The following is an 18965-nucleotide window of genomic DNA, read 5'->3' on the forward strand; positions in this document are numbered from 1 at the left end:
CCTCACAGCAAGAAGGTCTGGGTTCGAGCCCCGTGGCCAGCAAGGGCCTTTCTGTGCGGAGTTTGCATGTTCTCCCCGTGGCCGCGTGGGTTTCCTCTGGGTGCTCCGGTTTCCCCCACAGTCCAAAGACATGCAGGTTAGGTTAACTGGTGACTCTAAATTGACTGTAGGTGTGAATGTGAGTGTGAATGGTTGTCTGTGTCTATGTGTCAGCCCTGTGATGACCTGGCGACTTGTCCAGGGTGTACCCCGCCTTTCGCCCGTAGTCAGCTGGGATAAGCTCCAGCTTGCCTGCGACCCTGTAGAACAGGATAAAGCGGCTAGAGATAATGAGATGAGATATTTTGTACTAAATAAGTCTATGTAAAACAAATTTTAAATAAAAACTGTTTTTTTTTAACTTAATACCACATACCGATTATTATTTGAATAAATAATCATCTGGATGTCGATAATTGTAGAACAGTGTCATGTGATGTGATACGCTAAGTAATTGGGAATCAACTCTTTTTTTTTTTTCAGTAGAAGTTTGAGTAATTATTCATGCACCATTTACGTATTGAAAGTCTTTTCTACTTTTGCAATGGCCAAAAGATTGTTAAGGTGTCGATAACTGTAGCCGCCACTCTATTATGAATTTTTATTTATTTATTTATTTATTGGGGGGGGGGGGGGATTTCACACAACCACCCCCCTCCATCCATGTGTTGGGTAATTTTTGTTCCTGTGCTATGCTGTCTCACTGGTTTTGCATGTAGAATGTGTAAGATTCCTCTGTCAGAGAGTTATTTCATTAACATTCCTTTCCTCCTCTTCCCTTTATTTCGTAAAGACGCAAACAGGAAATGGATGTACAGATCCTTCCTCCTCCGGATCTCTATGCTGACATTGTTGTGGGGTGAACAGAGCATATTTATACCATGTATGTGATGATTAAATTATGGGATTGATCCTGATTTAAGTGGTTATATACAACCCCGATTCCAAAAAAGTTGGGACAAAGTACAAATTGTAAATAAAAACAGAATGCAATGATGTGGAAGTTTCAAAATTCCATATTTTATTCAGAATAGAACATAGATGACATATCAAATGTTTAAACTGAGAAAATGTATCATTTAAAGAGAAAAATTAAGTGATTTTAAATTTCATGACGACAACACGTCTCAAAAAAGTTGGGACAAGGCCATGTTTACCACTGTGAGACATCCCCTTTTCTCTTTACAACAGTCTGTAAACGTCTGGGGACTGAGGAGACAAGTTGCTCAAGTTTAGGGATAGGAATGTTAACCCATTCTTGTCTAATGTAGGATTCTAGTTGCTCAACTGTCTTGGGTCTTTTTTGTCGTATCTTCCGTTTTATGATGCGCCAAATGTTTTCTATGGGTGAAAGATCTGGACTGCAGGCTGGCCAGTTCAGTACCCGGACCCTTCTTCTACACAGCCATGATGCTGTAATTGATGCAGTATGTGGTTTGGCATTGTCATGTTGGAAAATGCAAGGTCTTTCCTGAAAGAGACGTCGTCTGGATAGGAGCATATGTTGCTCTAGAACCTGGATATACCTTTCAGCATTGATGGTGTCTTTCCAGATGTGTAAGCTGCCCATGCCACACGCACTAATGCAACCCCATACCATCAGAGATGCAGGCTTCTGAACTGAGCGCCGATAACAACTTGGGTCGTCCTTCTCCTCTTTAGTCCGAATGACACGGTGTCCCTGATTTCCATAAAGAACTTCAAATTTTGATTCGTCTGACCACAGAACAGTTTTCCACTTTGCCACAGTCCATTTTAAATGAGCCTTGGCCCAGAGAAGACGTCTGCACTTCTGGCTCATGTTTAGATACAGCTTCTTCTTTGAACTATAGAGTTTTAGCTGGCAACGGCGGATGGCACGGTGAATTGTGTTCACAGATAATGTTCTCTGGAAATATTCCTGAGCCCATTTTGTGATCTCCAATACAGAAGCATGCCTGTATGTGATGCAGTGCCGTCTAAGGGCCCGAAGATCACAGGCACCCAGTATGGTTTTCCGGCCTTGACCCTTACGCACAGAGATTCTTCCAGATTCTCTGAATCTTTTGATGATATTATGCGCTGTAGATGATGATATGTTCAAACTCTTTGCAGTTTTACACTGTCGAACTCCTTTCTGATATTGCTCCACTATTTGTTGGCCCAGAATTAGGGGGATTGGTGATCCTCTTCCCATTTTTACTTCTGAGAGAGCCGCTGCCACTCCAGGATGCTCTTTTTATACCCAGTCATGTTAATGACCTATTGCCAATTGACCTAATGAGTTGCAATTTGGTCCTCCAGCTGTTCCTTTTTTGTACCTTTAACTTTTCCAGCCTCTTATTGCCCCGTCCCAACTTTTTTGAGACGTGTTGCTGTCATGAAATTTCAAATGAGCCAATATTTGGCATGAAATTTCAAAATGTCTCACTTTCGACATTTGATATGTTGTCTATGTTCTATTGTGAATACAATATCAGTTTTTGAGATTTGTACATTATTGCATTCCGGTTTTATTTACAACTTGTACTTTGTCCCACCTTTTTTGGAATCGGGGTTGTAGTATAGAGTATAGATATAGCAAGTACGGTTAACACTCAGTTACTCTTGCTTCACCAGATGACACGTGATGGACATTTTGAAAGACTGCAACGTATGCTGCGTCGTTCTGTCTGATGGTACGTTGTGAAAGAACTCGACTGCGACTCTTCCCCCGGCACTGATGTGAAAGAATGCTGTCAGGCATGTAGAAAAAAATGAGGTGTTTGTTGTACACATGGCTCAAGGTGGGGTTCATTTAACTCCCATTTTACATAAGAAGGACTTTGAATGGAGCAATATACAGTAACTATTCATATATATATGCGCAGTCACTGTACAATGTCATTACTTTCCTTCTGGAATCTGGGTGTTTTTACTTCCACCATGTTATTCTGAGTAATCTGATTAAAGATTCCTTTTAGATGATGTTTGACTGTAAAACTGCTCTGTAATACAAACACCACAAAGCTAAACAGGAAAACAAATCAAAAGTAACAAGGAACCAATCCTTCAGCTGAGGTTCCACTAACGTTGAAGGATATTGTTTTCCATTTAAAACTTTTAAGATCGTGTTGTATTACTTGTATCATTGGTTATCTTCACATAAGCACAAGCGCCAGTTTATATTAAAGTATTTTCAGCATACAGTCTTTACAAAACCTAATCAGTCTTGACAGAAATACGAATTGATTCCAGCTGTGCTTTGATAGTATTTGATAGTATTACATCCATGTACCGTTATATTATTAAAGATGTGTGGTGTATGTCTCACCTCAGGTGTTAGACCATCTAAGTGTTTGGATAATGGTTACTTATTTAAAAAAAAAAAACAATTTATATTAGTCATAGAGTTAAAGCTTTCCAAGTCCTACTTCTTCAGGAATGAATGATCTTGGCATTTTGGTAATGCTAAAAACACTAAAATGCATGAACTGGTATGTTGTGATGTTTTGACAATCCATCCTAGCCTAGCATGTGTTGATCGTATTTATTTGTACTGCTAACATGAAATGATTTCGATTTTCCAGTAACCACAAGACAATATGCATTTATATGCTCAATACACATTTTCTTTTTACTTCTCTTTTTTTTGTACAATAAATAATAAAGTGCAAATTCGAACACCATGCAGTGCATCAATTGTGAAAATAAAAACCACGCGCAGACTCGCACATCCACAGACTGAGAGAACACTGAAACACACGCATATTGTAACACTGAATAGGTATGTTATGTACACACGCTTACACAAGACAGGACTAAGAAGCAAAAAGACACTTTGGCTGCATTTACTGATTTAGATGGTTGCCATGCAGGAAAATTCCTCATTTCCGTTTGCAGTGTTGACTGCATGTTGTGTTGGAATTGTGAAATAAATGACAAAAACCTTTTTGCAATTTGGAAAATGATCGATTTAAAAAACAAAACAAAAAAAAAACCTTCTGTAATTCTGCCATCATGAACTGATTTTCAGTGTAATGCTGCATATTCAGCAGTGGGGTAGCAAGCAAACCCCCTCAATTTTCTAATATACCACGAGTAGAGCAAAACAACATGGCGGAGCGTTTTGTTGAACTAACTGAGGATGAAATAAAAACGCTACTCGAAAACAAAACCCCAAAGATTGTTAAAGTATTTAAAAGAAACAGAAATAGCTAAAAGAATATAGGTCACCCAACACCAAAATATAGTTTGCCAACTACCAAAAAACCCTGAAGAAGAAGAAGGACCCCCACACCCAAAAAAGCAAAAAATTATGGAATAAAAAAAAAAATTTAATGGTAAGAACATATCTTTTTTTTTTTTTCACAAATTGCTCCTGTCATTTCGCCAGTTTGTTTACATTCTAAGCGGAAATGATTTTGTCGGACGATTTGTATAAAGTTTTTATTTATCAAATTTGTAACAAATAAAAATGATCTGTTCTCAAAATCCAGTGAATGTGGACAGAATAAAAGAGTTATTCTGCAACCCCGATTCCAAAAAAGTTGGGACAAAGTACAAATTGTAAATAAAAACGGAATGCAATGATGTGGAAGTTTCAAAATTCCATATTTTATTCAGAATAGAACATAGATGACATATCGAATGTTTAAACTGAGAAAATGTATCATTTAAAGAGAAAAATTAGGTGATTTTAAATTTCATGACAACAACACATCTCAAAAAAGTTGGGACAAGGCCATGTTTACCACTGTGAGACATCCCCTTTTCTCTTTACAACAGTCTGTAAACGTCTGGGGACTGAGGAGACAAGTTGCTCAAGTTTAGGGATAGGAATGTTAACCCATTCTTGTCTAATGCAGGATTCTAGTTGCTCAACTGTCTTAGGTCTTTTTTGTCGTATCTTCCGTTTTATGATGCGCCAAATGTTTTCTATGGGTGAAAGATCTGGACTGCAGGCTGGCCAGTTCAGTACCCGGACCCTTCTTCTACGCAGTCATGATGCTGTAATTGATGCAGTATGTGGTTTGGCATTGTCGTTGGAAAATGCAAGGTCTTCCCTGAAAGAGACGTCGTCTGGATAGGAGCATATGTTGCTCTAGAACCTGGATATACCTTTCAGCATTGATGGTGTCTTTCCAGATGTGTAAGCTGCCCATGCCACACGCACTAATGCAACCCCATACCATCAGAGATGCAGGCTTCTGCACTGAGCGCCGATAACAACTTGGGTTGTCCTTCTCCTCTTTAGTCCGAATGACACGGTGTAAGGTTTTATTCCTTTGTAAGGATAAATAATTGTAAGTATTTATTCTTTATCACACGGCATCCCTGATTTCCATAAAGAACTTCACATTTTGATTCGTCTGACCACAGAACAGTTTTCCACTTTGCCACAGTCCATTTTAAATGAGCCTTGGCCCAGAGAAGACGTCTGCGCTTCTGGATCATGTTTAGATACGGCTTCTTCTTTGAACTATAGAATTTTAGCTGGCAACGGCGGATGGCACGATGAATTGTGTTCACAGATAATGTTCTCTGGAAATATTCCTGAGCCCATTTTGTGATTTCCAATACAGAAGCATGCCTGTATGTGATGCAGTGCCGTCTAAGGGCCCGAAGATCACGGGCACCCAGTATGGTTTTCCAGCCTTGACCTTTACGCACAGAGATTCTTCCAGGTTCTCTGAATCTTTTGATGATATTATGCACTGTAGATGATGATATGTTCAAACTCTTTGCAATTTTACACTGTCGAACTCCTTTCTGATATTGCTCCACTATTTGTCGGTGCAGAATTAGGGGGATTGGTGATCCTCTTCCCATCTTTACTTCTGAGAGCCGCTGCCACTCCAAGATGCTCTTTTTATACCCAGTCATGTTAATGACCTATTGCCAATTGACCTAATGAGTTGCAATTTGGTCCTCCAGCTGTTCCTTTTTTGTACCTTTAACTTTTCCAGCCTCTTATTGCCCCTGTCCCAACTTTTTTGAGATATGTTGCTGTCATGAAATTTCAAATGAGCCAATATTTGGCATGAAATTTCAAAATGTCTCACTTTCGACATTTGATATGTTGTCTATGTTCTATTGTGAATACAATATCAGTTTTTGAGATTTGTAAATTACTGCATTCCGTTTTTATTTACAATTTGTACTTTGTCCCAACTTTTTTGGAATCGGGGTTGTACTCAATCTCGTCATACTGTACATGGCTTATAGCAGATTCGGTGCTACGTGCCTCGTCGACTATCAGCTCATGTACGACTCAATTTCATGGAATAACTTGAAAATTTTTAATTCAAAATTATATATATATATATATATATATATATATATATATATATATAATTTTTTTTAAAGTTATGGTGCTGCTGGGGGACTTGGGATATATATCACTCTCACACACACACATATATACACACACACACACACACACACACACACACAGACAAGGGTAAGTCAAGTAGTTCTAAGACAGATGTTATAATTTCAAAAAGGTGTGAAAGACACCCCCCAGAATTCTACAAAGAAGGAATTCTCTGATGGAAACGGAAACACCGCTTGCAGAAGTGTTTAGACTTAAATGGAGGCTATGTAGAGAAATAGCTTGGTTATTTTCATAAATAAAGTTTTTTTTTTCAATTTGTCTTAGAACTTTTTGACTTACCCATGTGTGTGTACGTACACACACACACACACCCCCTCCCAACTCCCCCACCAGCATCATGACCAGTGAAACAAGCTCTCCTAGGTTTTTTGAGATTCAATGAAGCTGAGAAACTATTTCTCCACACACAATAAGGCACGATATGCCCACTGAAAAGAAAGAAAAAAAAAAACCCAAAACAAAAAACCCCCCCATCTGCTCCCTGTTCAAAAGAAAGTTAAAAAAAAGGTGTTCAAATAATGTTTTTGCCCTTAACACAGATTAAAGGAGATCTTTCTGCAAACTCATCACTCCATCTAAGCACTTTCATTATTTTTTAAACATTCAGATATGGATGGTGCATTGATTCATTGCAGCCTTATTGTGTAACACTACAGTACGTCTAACATGGTACAAAAACACACTGATGCACAAACGCCATGCACTGACCAGAAGCCATTTCACATTCAGTACAGTACAAAACAGAAAGTCAGGAAGATTCAGGAAGACCAACTCATCCACAGAGGCATTACCTACAGAAGAAAACTCCAGCATCAAGGACTCACAGCAGAATGATAACGGTCTTACCATTTTTCAAAACAATTGTAGAAAAGCAAACATGAATAGGATATTCAGGAATATACTATAGTGTATGAGGCGTTTTGGAAAGAACTTGTTGGAACTCAGTGGAGCTGAATTCCCAAAAACAAACAAACAAAAAAAAGCCTGGTTTTTTTCCAAGAAACTCTTATCCAGAGCGACGTACAACATACCCAGAGCAGTCTGGGGAGCAGCTGGGAGTTAGGTGCCTTACTCAAGGGCACGTCAGTCATTCCTGCTGGTCCAGGGAATCAAACCAGTGACCTTTTGGTCCCAAAGCTGCTTCTCTAACCATTAGGCCATGACTTCCCCCAATAACACGCTTTGTAATCTCTACTTGAGGAAAACACTTTTTTTTTTTTGTGGAAATGTTTTTACTTAAGTTACTTTCTAACCTCACCATAGCTGTCTGCCTCGAAAGATCACACTGGGTTTAAGAAACGCAGCGATAAAAACAGTGTCTGCTGAAAGATATTTAAAACCTTGTGATCCAACTGTGCTTCGTTCAGGATTTGATCATGATTTGATCATGATTTGATGATTTGGATGGTTTCATGCTGCAAAGCAAAATTAATTGATGTTCAAACTTTTAAGATGTATAAATGACCCAAGAAATAAATAATAATAATAATAAGTTAGCCAACGGAAAGAAACGAAATAAAGTAGAAATTGTCCATTTGAAGCTTTTTCACAAGCCACAACATCGATCCATTATCTTTAGCCGCTTATCCTGTCCTACAGGGTCGCTGGAGCCTATCCCAGCTGACTATGGGCGAGAGGCGGGGTACACCCTGGACAAGTCATCGCAGGACTAAAACATAGACAACCATTCACGGTTAATTTAGAGCCACCAATTAGCCTAACCTGCATGTCTTTGGACTGTGGGGGAAACCAGAGCACCCGGAGGAAACCCACGTGAACACAGGGAGAACATGCAAACTCAACACAGAAAGGCCCTCGCCGGCCACTGGACTTGTACCCAGGACCTTCTTGCTGTGAGGCAACAGTGCTAACCACTACACGACCGTGCCGCCCAAGCCACAACAAATATTTTAAATTATTTCTCAATAATTATTTTTTAATTAAGTTGCAGTGGTGCTTGAAAGTTTGTAAACCCTTTAGCATTTTCTATATTTCCGCATAAATATGACCGAAAACAACGCCAGATTTTCATACGAGTTCTAAAAGTAGATAAAGAGAACCCAATTAAACAAGTGAGACTAAAAAGATTACACTCAGTCATTTATTTATTGAGGAAAATGATCCAATAATACATAAATCACAGTGAGTGGTAAAAGTATGTGAACCTCAAGGATTACCAGTTATTTTGGATCTGAAATTGGGACTCGGGTGTTTTCAATCAGTAGGGTGACAATTACGTGAGAATGGGTATCCTGTTTTATTTAAAGAACAAAGATCTATCAAAACATTTTTTGTGGAAGTGTACCATTGCATGAAAAAAGATTGCTGAGCACCTCAAAAAAAAAAAAAAAAGAGTTGTTGATGCTCATCAGGCTGAAAATGGTTACAAAATAATCTCTAAAGGGTTTGGACTCCACCAATCCACAGTCAGACACATGGAGGAAATTCAAGATCACTGTTACCCTCCCCAGGAGTGGTCGAAAAACAAAGATCAAGGTGTGGAACAGTCCGAATGTTCATGAGTCCACCATCAGGAGAACACTGAACAAAAAGGTTACTGCTCTCCAAAGAGAACATGCTAAAGATCATATGAACAAGCCAGAGGACAATTGGAAAAATTCTGTGGACAAATGAGACAAAAAAAGAACTGTCTGGTTTAAATGAGAAGCATTATGTATGGGGAAAGGAAAAAAAAAAACCCTGCGTTCCAACATAAGAACCTTATCCCATCTGTGAAACATGGTGGTGGGAGTATCCCATGTTGTTGCATCTGGATCAGGACGGCTTGCCATCCTTGATGGAACAATGGATTCTGAATTATTCCAGCAAATTTGAAAGGAAAAGGTAAGGACATCTGTACATAAACTGAATCACAAGAGAAATTTAGTCACAAATCATTCTACCAAAAAATGATTAAAGAAGAATAAATTGAAGTTTTGGAATGGCCAAGTCAAAGTCCTGACCTTAATCTAATAGAAATGTGTGAGCAGTTCATGTGAGGAAACCCATCAGCATCCCAGAGTTGAGGCTGTTCTGTACGGAGGAATGAGATAAAATTCCTCCAAGCTGATGTCCAGGACTGATCAACAGTTACCAGGAACATTTAGCTGCAGTTATTGCTGCACCAGATACTGAAAGCAAAGGTTCACATACTTTTCCCACTCATTGATATATGTTACTGGATCATGTTTCTTAATAAATAAATGACCAAGAATAATATGTTTCCTCACTGAGTTGGTTCTCTTTATCTACTTTTAGGACTTGTGTGAAAATCTGATGTTTTAAATCATATTTATGCAAAAATATTTACAATTCACAAACTTTCAAGTGGATGGCATGGTGGTGTAGTAGTTAATACTGTCGCCTCACAGAAAGAAGGTTCTGGGTTCGAGCCCAGTGGCCGACAGAGGCCTTTCTGTGTGGAGTTTGCATGTTCTCCCCGTGTCTGTGCAGGTTTCCTCCAGGTGCTCTGGTTTCCCCCACAGTCCGAAGCAGGCTTGTAGTACTCAAGTCTGACTCGTGCCCTAATTTTAAGGACTTGTGACTTGACTTGGACTTGAGCACTGATGGCTCAGACTCGTAAATTGGCAACGAGGACTCAGAGTTTTTCTTTATTTTTTGTAACATGCCATAAGATATTTATATCTACATTAATTTTGTACTAATGTGGCACATGCATCAGATAGACTCTTGGGCACGTAAACAACTCACACCTGATTAAGGCGCAAACAGCATGCCTATATAAAAACTGTGAAAACGCACTTACTTTGTGAAGTATTGAGTTGTGTTGCTGACACATTACTGAGCCTTATTTCCTTGTTTGGTTTCCTCATCCCTGATTTCCTGTTTCTCGTCTTTGATTCTGCCGAGTCTACGATAGCCTGTTTGTGCCTCACTCGACCTATTGCCCGTTTCACCATTTTACGATTTTGCCTGCCGTTCTGGATTGTTTACTGTCTTCACTTGGATTAATAAACACAGCTTCTGCACTTACATCTGTCTCCCAACCATCTCTGACAGAATACTTCACACTCCCTGACAAAGAGAATGCACATTCACCTGTTCATACGTCACATTCAGGAACAAACTAATGGAGCTAAAACAGCCACCATCAAATGGTGCAGTTGGAGTGTTGGACTTAGACTCGACTCAAAATTATTTTTAATGACTTGGACTTGAACACAGCAGACTCAAACTCGTGGTTTAATGACTCGACTACAACACTGGTCCAAAGACATGCAGGTTAGGTTAACTGGTGGCTCTAAATTGACCGTAAGGTGTGAATGGTTGTCTGTGTCTATGTGTCAGCCCTGTGATGACCTGGCGACTTGTCCAGGGTGTACCCCGCCTCTCGCCCATAGTCAGCTGGGATAGACTCCAGCTTGCCCACAACACTGAGCAGGATAAGCGGCTACAGATAATGGATGGAAACTTTCAAACACCACTGTACTCCTAAATAAGAATTATTTTGATGTGTAATTCTTGGTATTGCGCTAATCATTTCAGAAACATCCATGCTGTGGTTCTGTGTAGTAGCCTAAGCACAAGCGGACATGAGAAATCGTGATGTTTTTCGATCACCTTCCTAAATTCCCTAAGTCCTCTTTCTGAAGTCACTGGGTCAGAAGTAAACAAAGCCCCTGCTAGAAAGCGGTCATCAAGAGCTCTGAACATTTCAGTGCTTAGGGGAAGGAGATACACATGTCTAATAAATCTGCAAACACATGCACTGTATGTGTTCGTTTATGTCTTGAAGCATAAGTAAATCAGAAATGATATAATATGCTGCTTTTAAGGCATAAGAGGAAGCTTTGAATGGTTTTAACTCCTAACGGCTCATGGCTTTAATCTCTTTACTGTCCCCAAATACACCCTCTCACATATTCCAGACAGTGTCACATATCGAGAAAAAAATGCAGCAAAACATTCTTCTGTTGCTTGTTCTACATCACTTCCTTCACACTGTCCTTCCTCAGTGCTGAGCACGGTTTACGGTTATTTAGCACAAAAGTCTTTGAGCAGAAATCCAAAGTCTCTTAGCACAACTGTAAGTTCTTTAGCACAATATCCAAGAACACTTAATCTTTATTATGAATACTTACTGATCATGTTTAAAGATGTTTGATGGATTTTTTTTTTTTATGAAAGTTGCCGAGATTCCGATCGAAAACGAGCGATTGCATTTCCCCACTCCGCCATCTTGAAACCGCCATGTTTGATATGAAAACAGTAATATGTGATGTCAAATAGATGTTTAATAATTACCTCACCCGGGACGGAGTCCACTAGGGGGCGAGGTATTGTTTTTGGTCGGGTTTCTTTGTTTACGATATTACAGGAAAACGGCTGGATCAATCTTCATGAAACTTTCAGTATAGATGGGCATTTGTCTCAAATAGAACCTCCAACATTTTGAGGGTCATTCAGTCAAGGTCACCAAAAAGGTCAAAATCATTTTTGTTGTGGCTACTGCCTCATATCGAGGCGCTAACCACTATGTCATTGTGCTGTAAAAATGTAAGAGTGTAACAATCATGCACTGCGCATACACGTGTTCCGATTAAAATGGCCGGTGAGTGTATACAATTCAGTTCACCATTTGAAATAAATGGACTAAAGAAATCGCTTTCAAACAGGTTTATGCTTATTACAGAGGGAAAGTGCGTTCCACTGAGCTCTAGCGCTGGGCCATTTCCGGGAAATAAGAGTTTGGGTCATGGCGACAGTGTGTGTATATATATATGTCAGCCTCAGTTCAGAGGTTTCAGTTTCGAAAACCGTAAGAGGTAAGAGTTGAATAATATAAAGTACACACACTTGGTGTATTTTACTTCTGTGATTTTTAAATTGTTTATTTTTGGATTACGCTTCATCTTTGTGGCTACTGCCTCATAGAGTCTGTCTATATATATATATATATATATATATATATATATATATATATATATATATATATATATATATGTGTGTTATTTACCAGCTGGGAGGTCCGTATCATGAAATACCGTGACCGAGGTCTTGAAAGTACTGACCGAGGCCAGTATTCAAGGTCATGGTATTTCACCATACGGACCGACCTCATCTCATCTCATTATCTGTAGCCGCTTTATCCTGTTCTACAGGGTCACAGGCAAGCTGGAGCCTATCCCAGCTGACTACAGGCGAAAGGCGGGGTACACCCTGGACAAGACGCCAGGTCATCACAGGGCTGACACATAGACACAGACAACCATTCACACTCACATTCACACCTACGGTCAATTTAGAGTCACCAGTTAACCTAACCTGCATGTCTTTGGACTGTGGGGGAAACCGGAGCACCCGGAGGAAACCCACGCGGACACGGGGAGAACATGCAAACTCCGCACAGAAAGGCCCTCGCCGGGCATGGGGCTCAAACCTGGACCTTCTTGCTGTGAGGCGACAGCGCCAACACGGACCGACCTTAAGCTGGTAAATAATATATTTATTTTTTTCTTTAGCAAATTCTAGCAGTAAACAAGAGCGCCCGAAAGGGAAAACCGAGCCGAGGCGAGCCGCCATTTTGAATCCTCATTCACGGCTGTAATGTAAATTGCTTCCTCCTCGGTATACAAGTGCACTTCCATGGCAGGAAAAAAAAAAAAAAAAAAAACTACATTTTGCCGCCTATGCACTCCCCTATTTATACAAATAGGAGTCATTCAGGATTCAGCCATGTTTTTGCTCGGCGTTAGCAAATTACAGGTTTTTAGCTTTCTCCTGAAACGTTTTTCTTTTATTTGGTCTTCCTCAGGGTAGCAAAACTCGCTTTCACTGTGAAGACTGTCGTTATCGCTATCCATGCTGTAAAATTAATGCTATTCACCTGAGAAATGCTGGCAAAAATTTATAAGATTTTTGATAATCTTATAAATAAACCTTATAAAAAAGATAAATGTTGGCAAAAAAAAAATGCTATGTTTTTTTTTTGTTGTTGTGAATGAGCGAGTCGCCAGAGGTCCATAACCGGGGTCTGTAACTGGGGTCCATACCGTAGGATATGGACCTGCTCGCCAGCCAATCAGAGTGCAGGATTTGGACCACGAAAAAAATAAAATATGCTATATTTACTGTATGGCCATAGTATCAGAAAATTTTATTTATAAGCAGTAGCCACATGTACCCATAGGGAACCTATTTTTTTCGCGATATCGTCCTTCATATTCATCATAAGTGCTACTGGGCGAGGTTTGTTTTACCTGGCAACACTTGTTTGAGTAAGTTTTTAGGAATAGATTCCGCTCATAGTCAGCAAAACACGTGTTGTCAAGCAGGACAAGAGACACAATCCCCTGTTTAATTAATTCGGCAAATGCATAATTATTGACAGTCAGTTGAATATGTGATATGATCAGAAGTGACTGAAGTTATCTATGAAGGTGCCCATAGTTCGAGGTTTGTTATGGCTTAACTACAAATATCCAAAGACACCAAACAATCGGCTTTTCAGTCCACGTTTCAGGGATCAACAACTGATCCTTAACATGCACAGCAGCAGAAATTCCGGCTTCCGGTCCTGAAGCAATCATAATAAACCCCTTCCTATATCAAGATGAGCATTTTTTTCGATTATTGTGACCATAATCCAGAGTTGAGCTAAAGAACAGAGTTGTGCTAAAAGACTGTTGTGCTAAATAACTGGATACCCTGAGCACAGCACTCACTCAATCACCCTCTTAATCTTTCTCTTCACTTTCTGCTTGTGACGCCATGTTGAGTTATCGGAATCTCTGACTGAAAATTCCATTAATTTACGAGTTCAGCATCCAGTTCAGGCTAAAGTTCAACACCGTTCAGCATCCAGCGGCTAAAAGAAAAGGCACTGCACTAAAGGACACCATCTATATTTACTTACAGATGGAAGATCCTAGGAATTGCATACTTGCTTCTGCTACTCGAACTTGAAGCAAAGCCACAGCAGCACTCGCTGTGTTGTGCTCTACGACACCGATGGCGTACAGCTGCTGACATGCTTGTCATGCTCTAAACGCTCAAACTTTTCACAACCTTTGCAAAACAAACCATTTCTCAGAATACCTGCAATTAATTCGTCAATCGACTAAGAAAAAGTAACTAAATAGCATAAAAGGTCTCTAAAAATAAATAAATAAATCTAATATATCATAAATGTATCTTCATCCTCTCTTTGAATGCATATAAACTTAATTTTTGGTATATGATTGCAATCCACGAGCAACTCAGCTACTAAAGTGATTGATAAAAGAATATAAATAGATTATATTATCAAAATGTTATGTATATAAAAAGAAAATGGATGAAGCAGTCTAAAACCTGGAAAGGCCCCAGAATGCTATACTGCTACAATGAACTGAACCATCGGTTTAACAGCAAGCATCATGTTTGTAGGCATGTCTGTCTGTCTGTCTAAGAACTGTCAGAGATCATGTGGTTTAACCCCCTAATGTGTCTACAGATTCCTATAACTGTGCATAAATGAGTGTGTGTGTGTGTGTGTGTGTGTGAGAGAGAGAGTTTCAGCGTGCCAGTGTAGTGATGAGACTGGCACACATCTCAAAGAAGTCCATGGTATGGCTGCCCTGTCGTGGTGCCAGCATGGGCATGTTGCCTGGCAGACAGCATGGCAGTGAGCTGCTGAGTGGTGGTATATCCATAGCGACGGTTGCAGAGTCGATGCTGAGACGGGGTCGGTGAAGACCTGCGGCAGAGCCGGAGCGCTGAGGCGTGGACGAGCCAGATTTCTGTTCGATGATGTCATCTGGAAAGCACAAACTTTACTGAAAATTGCTGACGTACACAACTTTGGTAAATGTTATAACACCTGTTCACCAGACTGTGCCCAAGTGACCCAGACCAAGCTTGGGCATCCTTACCAAGCGTACTGAAAAGGGATATGTGGGTGGAGCTACAAATGGTATGAGAGCACTGATTGGTCACATACAATCACTGCAGAATTGTTGTGGGTCGTCACCAAATACTTTGTTACTGTGATTAAGTCTGGTTTTAAGTATGTGTACTCTTTCACCTAATACTTTTGACTTTCACTTATATTTCAAAAGCGAGATCTCCACTTTCTACTCACGACGTGACTGTATTTGACATCAGACAGCTTCAAGGGAGTCGTGAAATTTTTAACAAATCTAAATTTTACAATGCTACAGCGAGAATGATACCGTACCTCATATCCATCGCTTTAACTCAGCATATCAGGTGCAAGGATGGATTACTGCACGGGCCTACCGGGCCCAGGTGCCCAAGGGGGCCCTGAAGTCCAAGCCGCCGCACTACCATTTCAATATTGTTTTTACAACATTGTGCATCCTGATATCCTATTGGGGCCCTGAAGCCATATAACACTGGTTATATTATGTAATATGTCTTAATAAGGCCCCTCCATTATATGCCACGGGCTTTGTAATTCATCCCTGATATGTGAAAGGGGCCCCTCAATCAAATAGCATGGTGTGTGATATGTCATACAGGGCCCCTGAACCACAGGTTGTGTACGTTATTCATCCTTGGTATCGGAAAAGGGCCCCTCAATTAGGTCATGTGTCATATGGGGCCCTGAAACACAGGTTACAGTATGTTAGTCATCCCTGGTATCTGAAAGGGCCCCTCAATTAAATAGCATGGGGTATGATATGTCATATGTCTTAATAGGGCCCCTGAACCACAGGTTATGCAGGGTACCCCCAGGATTGTTAAACCAAAATTTAAGACTTTTTAAGACTTTTTTAATGCCATTTCAAGTGAAATTTAATACCTTTGTCGCACTCATTAGGGAAGAATAAATCATATTGAGCACCAGATTAAACCTCAAATAATTACTATTTACGAGTGTTTGAAATAACAAAATTACATTTATTAAAATAATCAATCAGAATTCATTCTACTCACACCCCCTGGACACCATGCAGAGGAGAGCACCCCCATGTAAGTCCAGACAATCACCCCTCATACACACACACACACACACACACACACGCCAGAGAAGCATTCTCACACACGCCAGAGAAGCATGTTTACCACTTTTCATGTGAGAATCCAGAGCTGTAAGCCCCATTGTCCCTAGTTGAAAGGTTTTTTTTTTTACACAAAGTGCATAATGCCTCACGGTCATTATTTGGAACCCCCTTAACCCAGGCGTATTTAGGGTCGAGCGGCCACTTCGGGTTGAATCTGCACTTCCCCATGCTCTCTCCCCCTCACCCTCTCTGCTCTATGCGCCTGCTGCTCTCGTTTCGTGTGAACCCTTTACGGCGCGACGTGAATTTCCCGCTGTTTGCGTGTGAACGCCAGGGCAGCGCAAAACATTTTAGATTTTGCTTCATTTTCATCACAGAGAATTTAATCTAGGTTACGCAACGATGTTAGACTTTCTTTGGAAAATTAAGACCTCCGTGGAAAAAATTAAGACTTTCAAGATGAAATTTAATACTTTTAAGGCCTTAATTCTGGAAAATGAAATTCAATACTTTTTTAATACTTTTAAGACTCCGCGGGTACCCTGTTATGGTATTCACCCTTGATATCTAAAAGGGGCCTCTCAATCAAATAACGTGGGGTATTACATGTCACATGTACCCCTCTATCTGCTTCATTAGTGCGCAGGTCCAGGGCCGGTTCTGGAGGGGGGCCCAGAAAAAAAGAAAAATAAAAGAAAAATAAAAGATTTCTCTCTGATCCTGCAATAAATGTATTGCTGAGTGCATGGCTTGCACACCATAGTCTAATTTGCCCCACCATAGTCTAAATATGGAACGTGAAAAAATATTTCCGCCATACCAACGCAACGCATACCGATGTTTAAGTCAGTCTCTTTTGTTTGAATTACTTTTAATTGCTTCAGTACGGTAATACGTAAAAGTAATTCAGTTCTGTTTACGTCTAGGACACAGCTAGTCTGTTAGCTTACTGAAAATAGTAGGCTATAACTGGATTTGTCAATAGAGGGCACTAGTTAGAAAACTTGACAGGCGGGTGAACATTTACAATCCTAATGATTAAGTCAATGCAAGATCATGGAGCAGCGGGTATTAAGTGGCGCAGCTAAGTGCAAGTTAAAAAAAAAGATTTGAGAGAAGCTGATATTTTAAATCAAGTTCCTAGAATTTTACATTTTTTTTAAGAATTCTACAATAAATGATGAAAACATTGGAGGGAAAAGAGCTAAATTTGATGAAGACAGACTGGCGGGTAACAGCAGCAGCAGTGATGTTATGCTAACAGAAGTGAGGGAGGAGGAGGGCGATGAGGAGGACAATGAGCACACATATGGAGGGATAACAGGAGGACATGGTGACAAGAGACAGCCAGGTAGCAGCAGTAGCAGCAACAGCAGCAGTGTTATGCCGGCTGAAGCAGGGAAGGAGGAGAAGAACATGACAGTAGAGGGGGACCAAAGGCAGGTTACCTCTGCTAGCAATGTACAGGAGTGTCAGTTACCATGTCTTAACGCAAGAGAGGAGCAAGGGGCGTCATCGTGGTTTGAGACTGTTACTGACCCAGCTTGCTGGGAGGACACTCAAAGTGACAGGGCTAAAGCAGCCCTCATTGACAGAGGGGTCAAAGTGTTTCAAAACAGGAGGGTGAGTTATCCTGCCTCGGCAAGAGACAGTGGAATAGGTGGCAAGACTCGCGTTCTAACAAACGACCAGCTCAAATGCATGTTGTCAAATGGCCAAGTCGTCAATAGAGTGTGGATCACATTCTCCGTCCACAGGAAATATTTACTGTTTTGCGTGTAAACTGTTTTCGTCTAAATCACATTCATTCGTCGCTGATTATTCCGACTGGAAACATCCAGAGCAGATTGGAGAACATGAGAGAAGTGCGGAACATCTGGCCTGTATGATCGTGTTGCATCGTCGGACAACAGCAGCAGCTACCGTGGACAGCGGACTGATGATGCAAATAGAGGGGGAGAGGCAGTATTGGAGAGAGGTGCTCAAGAGAGTTGTCTCCGTTATCAAGTTCTTGGGGGAGAGAGGACTTGCATTTAGGGGACAAGATGAACTACTAGGCTCACCCCACAATGGGAATTACTTGGGCACTTTAGAATTGTTAGCGCAGTTTGACTCGTTCTTGGCACAGCACATCAGAAAGTTTGGGCAGAAGGGCCGTGGCAGCGTCTCCTATTTATCCTCAACAGTCTGTGACGAGTTCATAGACTCACAGGACAGAAAACAAGGCAAACTATTATGAAGGAATTACAACCCCGATTCCAAAAAAGTTGGGGCAAAGTACAAATTGTAAATAAAAACGGAATGCAATAATTTACAAATCTCAAAAACTGATATTGTATTCACAATAGAACATAGACAACATATCAAATGTTGAAAGTGAGACATTTTGAAATTTCATGACAGCAACACATCTCAAAAAAGTTGGGACAGGGGCAATAAGAGGCTGGAAAAGTTAAAGGTACAAAAAAGGAACAGCTGGAGGATCAAATTGCAACTCATTAGGTCAACTGGCAATAGGTCATTAACATGACTGGGTATAAAAAGAGCATCCTGGAGTGGCAGCGACTCTCAGAAGTAAAGATGGGAAGAGGATCACCAATCCC

The 18965-nt window shown here is 40.4% G+C and overlaps 2 protein-coding genes across 2 annotated transcripts in view; one reads left to right on the top strand and one right to left on the bottom strand.

The window, feature by feature from the left end:
- The window catches only part of LOC132883674 (transcription initiation factor TFIID subunit 3), a 43330-nt gene extending 39644 nt beyond the window's left edge, over nt 1–3686 (top strand). The window contains exons 17-18 of the mRNA XM_060917584.1: nt 833–922; nt 2638–3686. Of these exons, the coding sequence (XP_060773567.1) occupies nt 833–902 (70 nt within the window). The 3' untranslated portion in view covers nt 903–922; nt 2638–3686. The remainder of the gene's footprint in view (nt 1–832; nt 923–2637) is intronic.
- A 9019-nt stretch (nt 3687–12705) lies between these two features.
- Nucleotides 12706–18965, bottom strand: part of prkaa2 (protein kinase, AMP-activated, alpha 2 catalytic subunit) — a 70457-nt gene continuing 64197 nt past the window's right edge. Inside the window, exon 9 of the mRNA XM_060917590.1 lies at nt 12706–15152. Within this exon, the coding sequence (XP_060773573.1) occupies nt 14911–15152 (242 nt within the window). The 3' untranslated portion in view covers nt 12706–14910. The remainder of the gene's footprint in view (nt 15153–18965) is intronic.

The sequence above is a fragment of the Neoarius graeffei genome, chromosome 3, assembly GCF_027579695.1.
Source record: "Neoarius graeffei isolate fNeoGra1 chromosome 3, fNeoGra1.pri, whole genome shotgun sequence".
Classification (NCBI taxonomy): domain Eukaryota; kingdom Metazoa; phylum Chordata; class Actinopteri; order Siluriformes; family Ariidae; genus Neoarius; species Neoarius graeffei.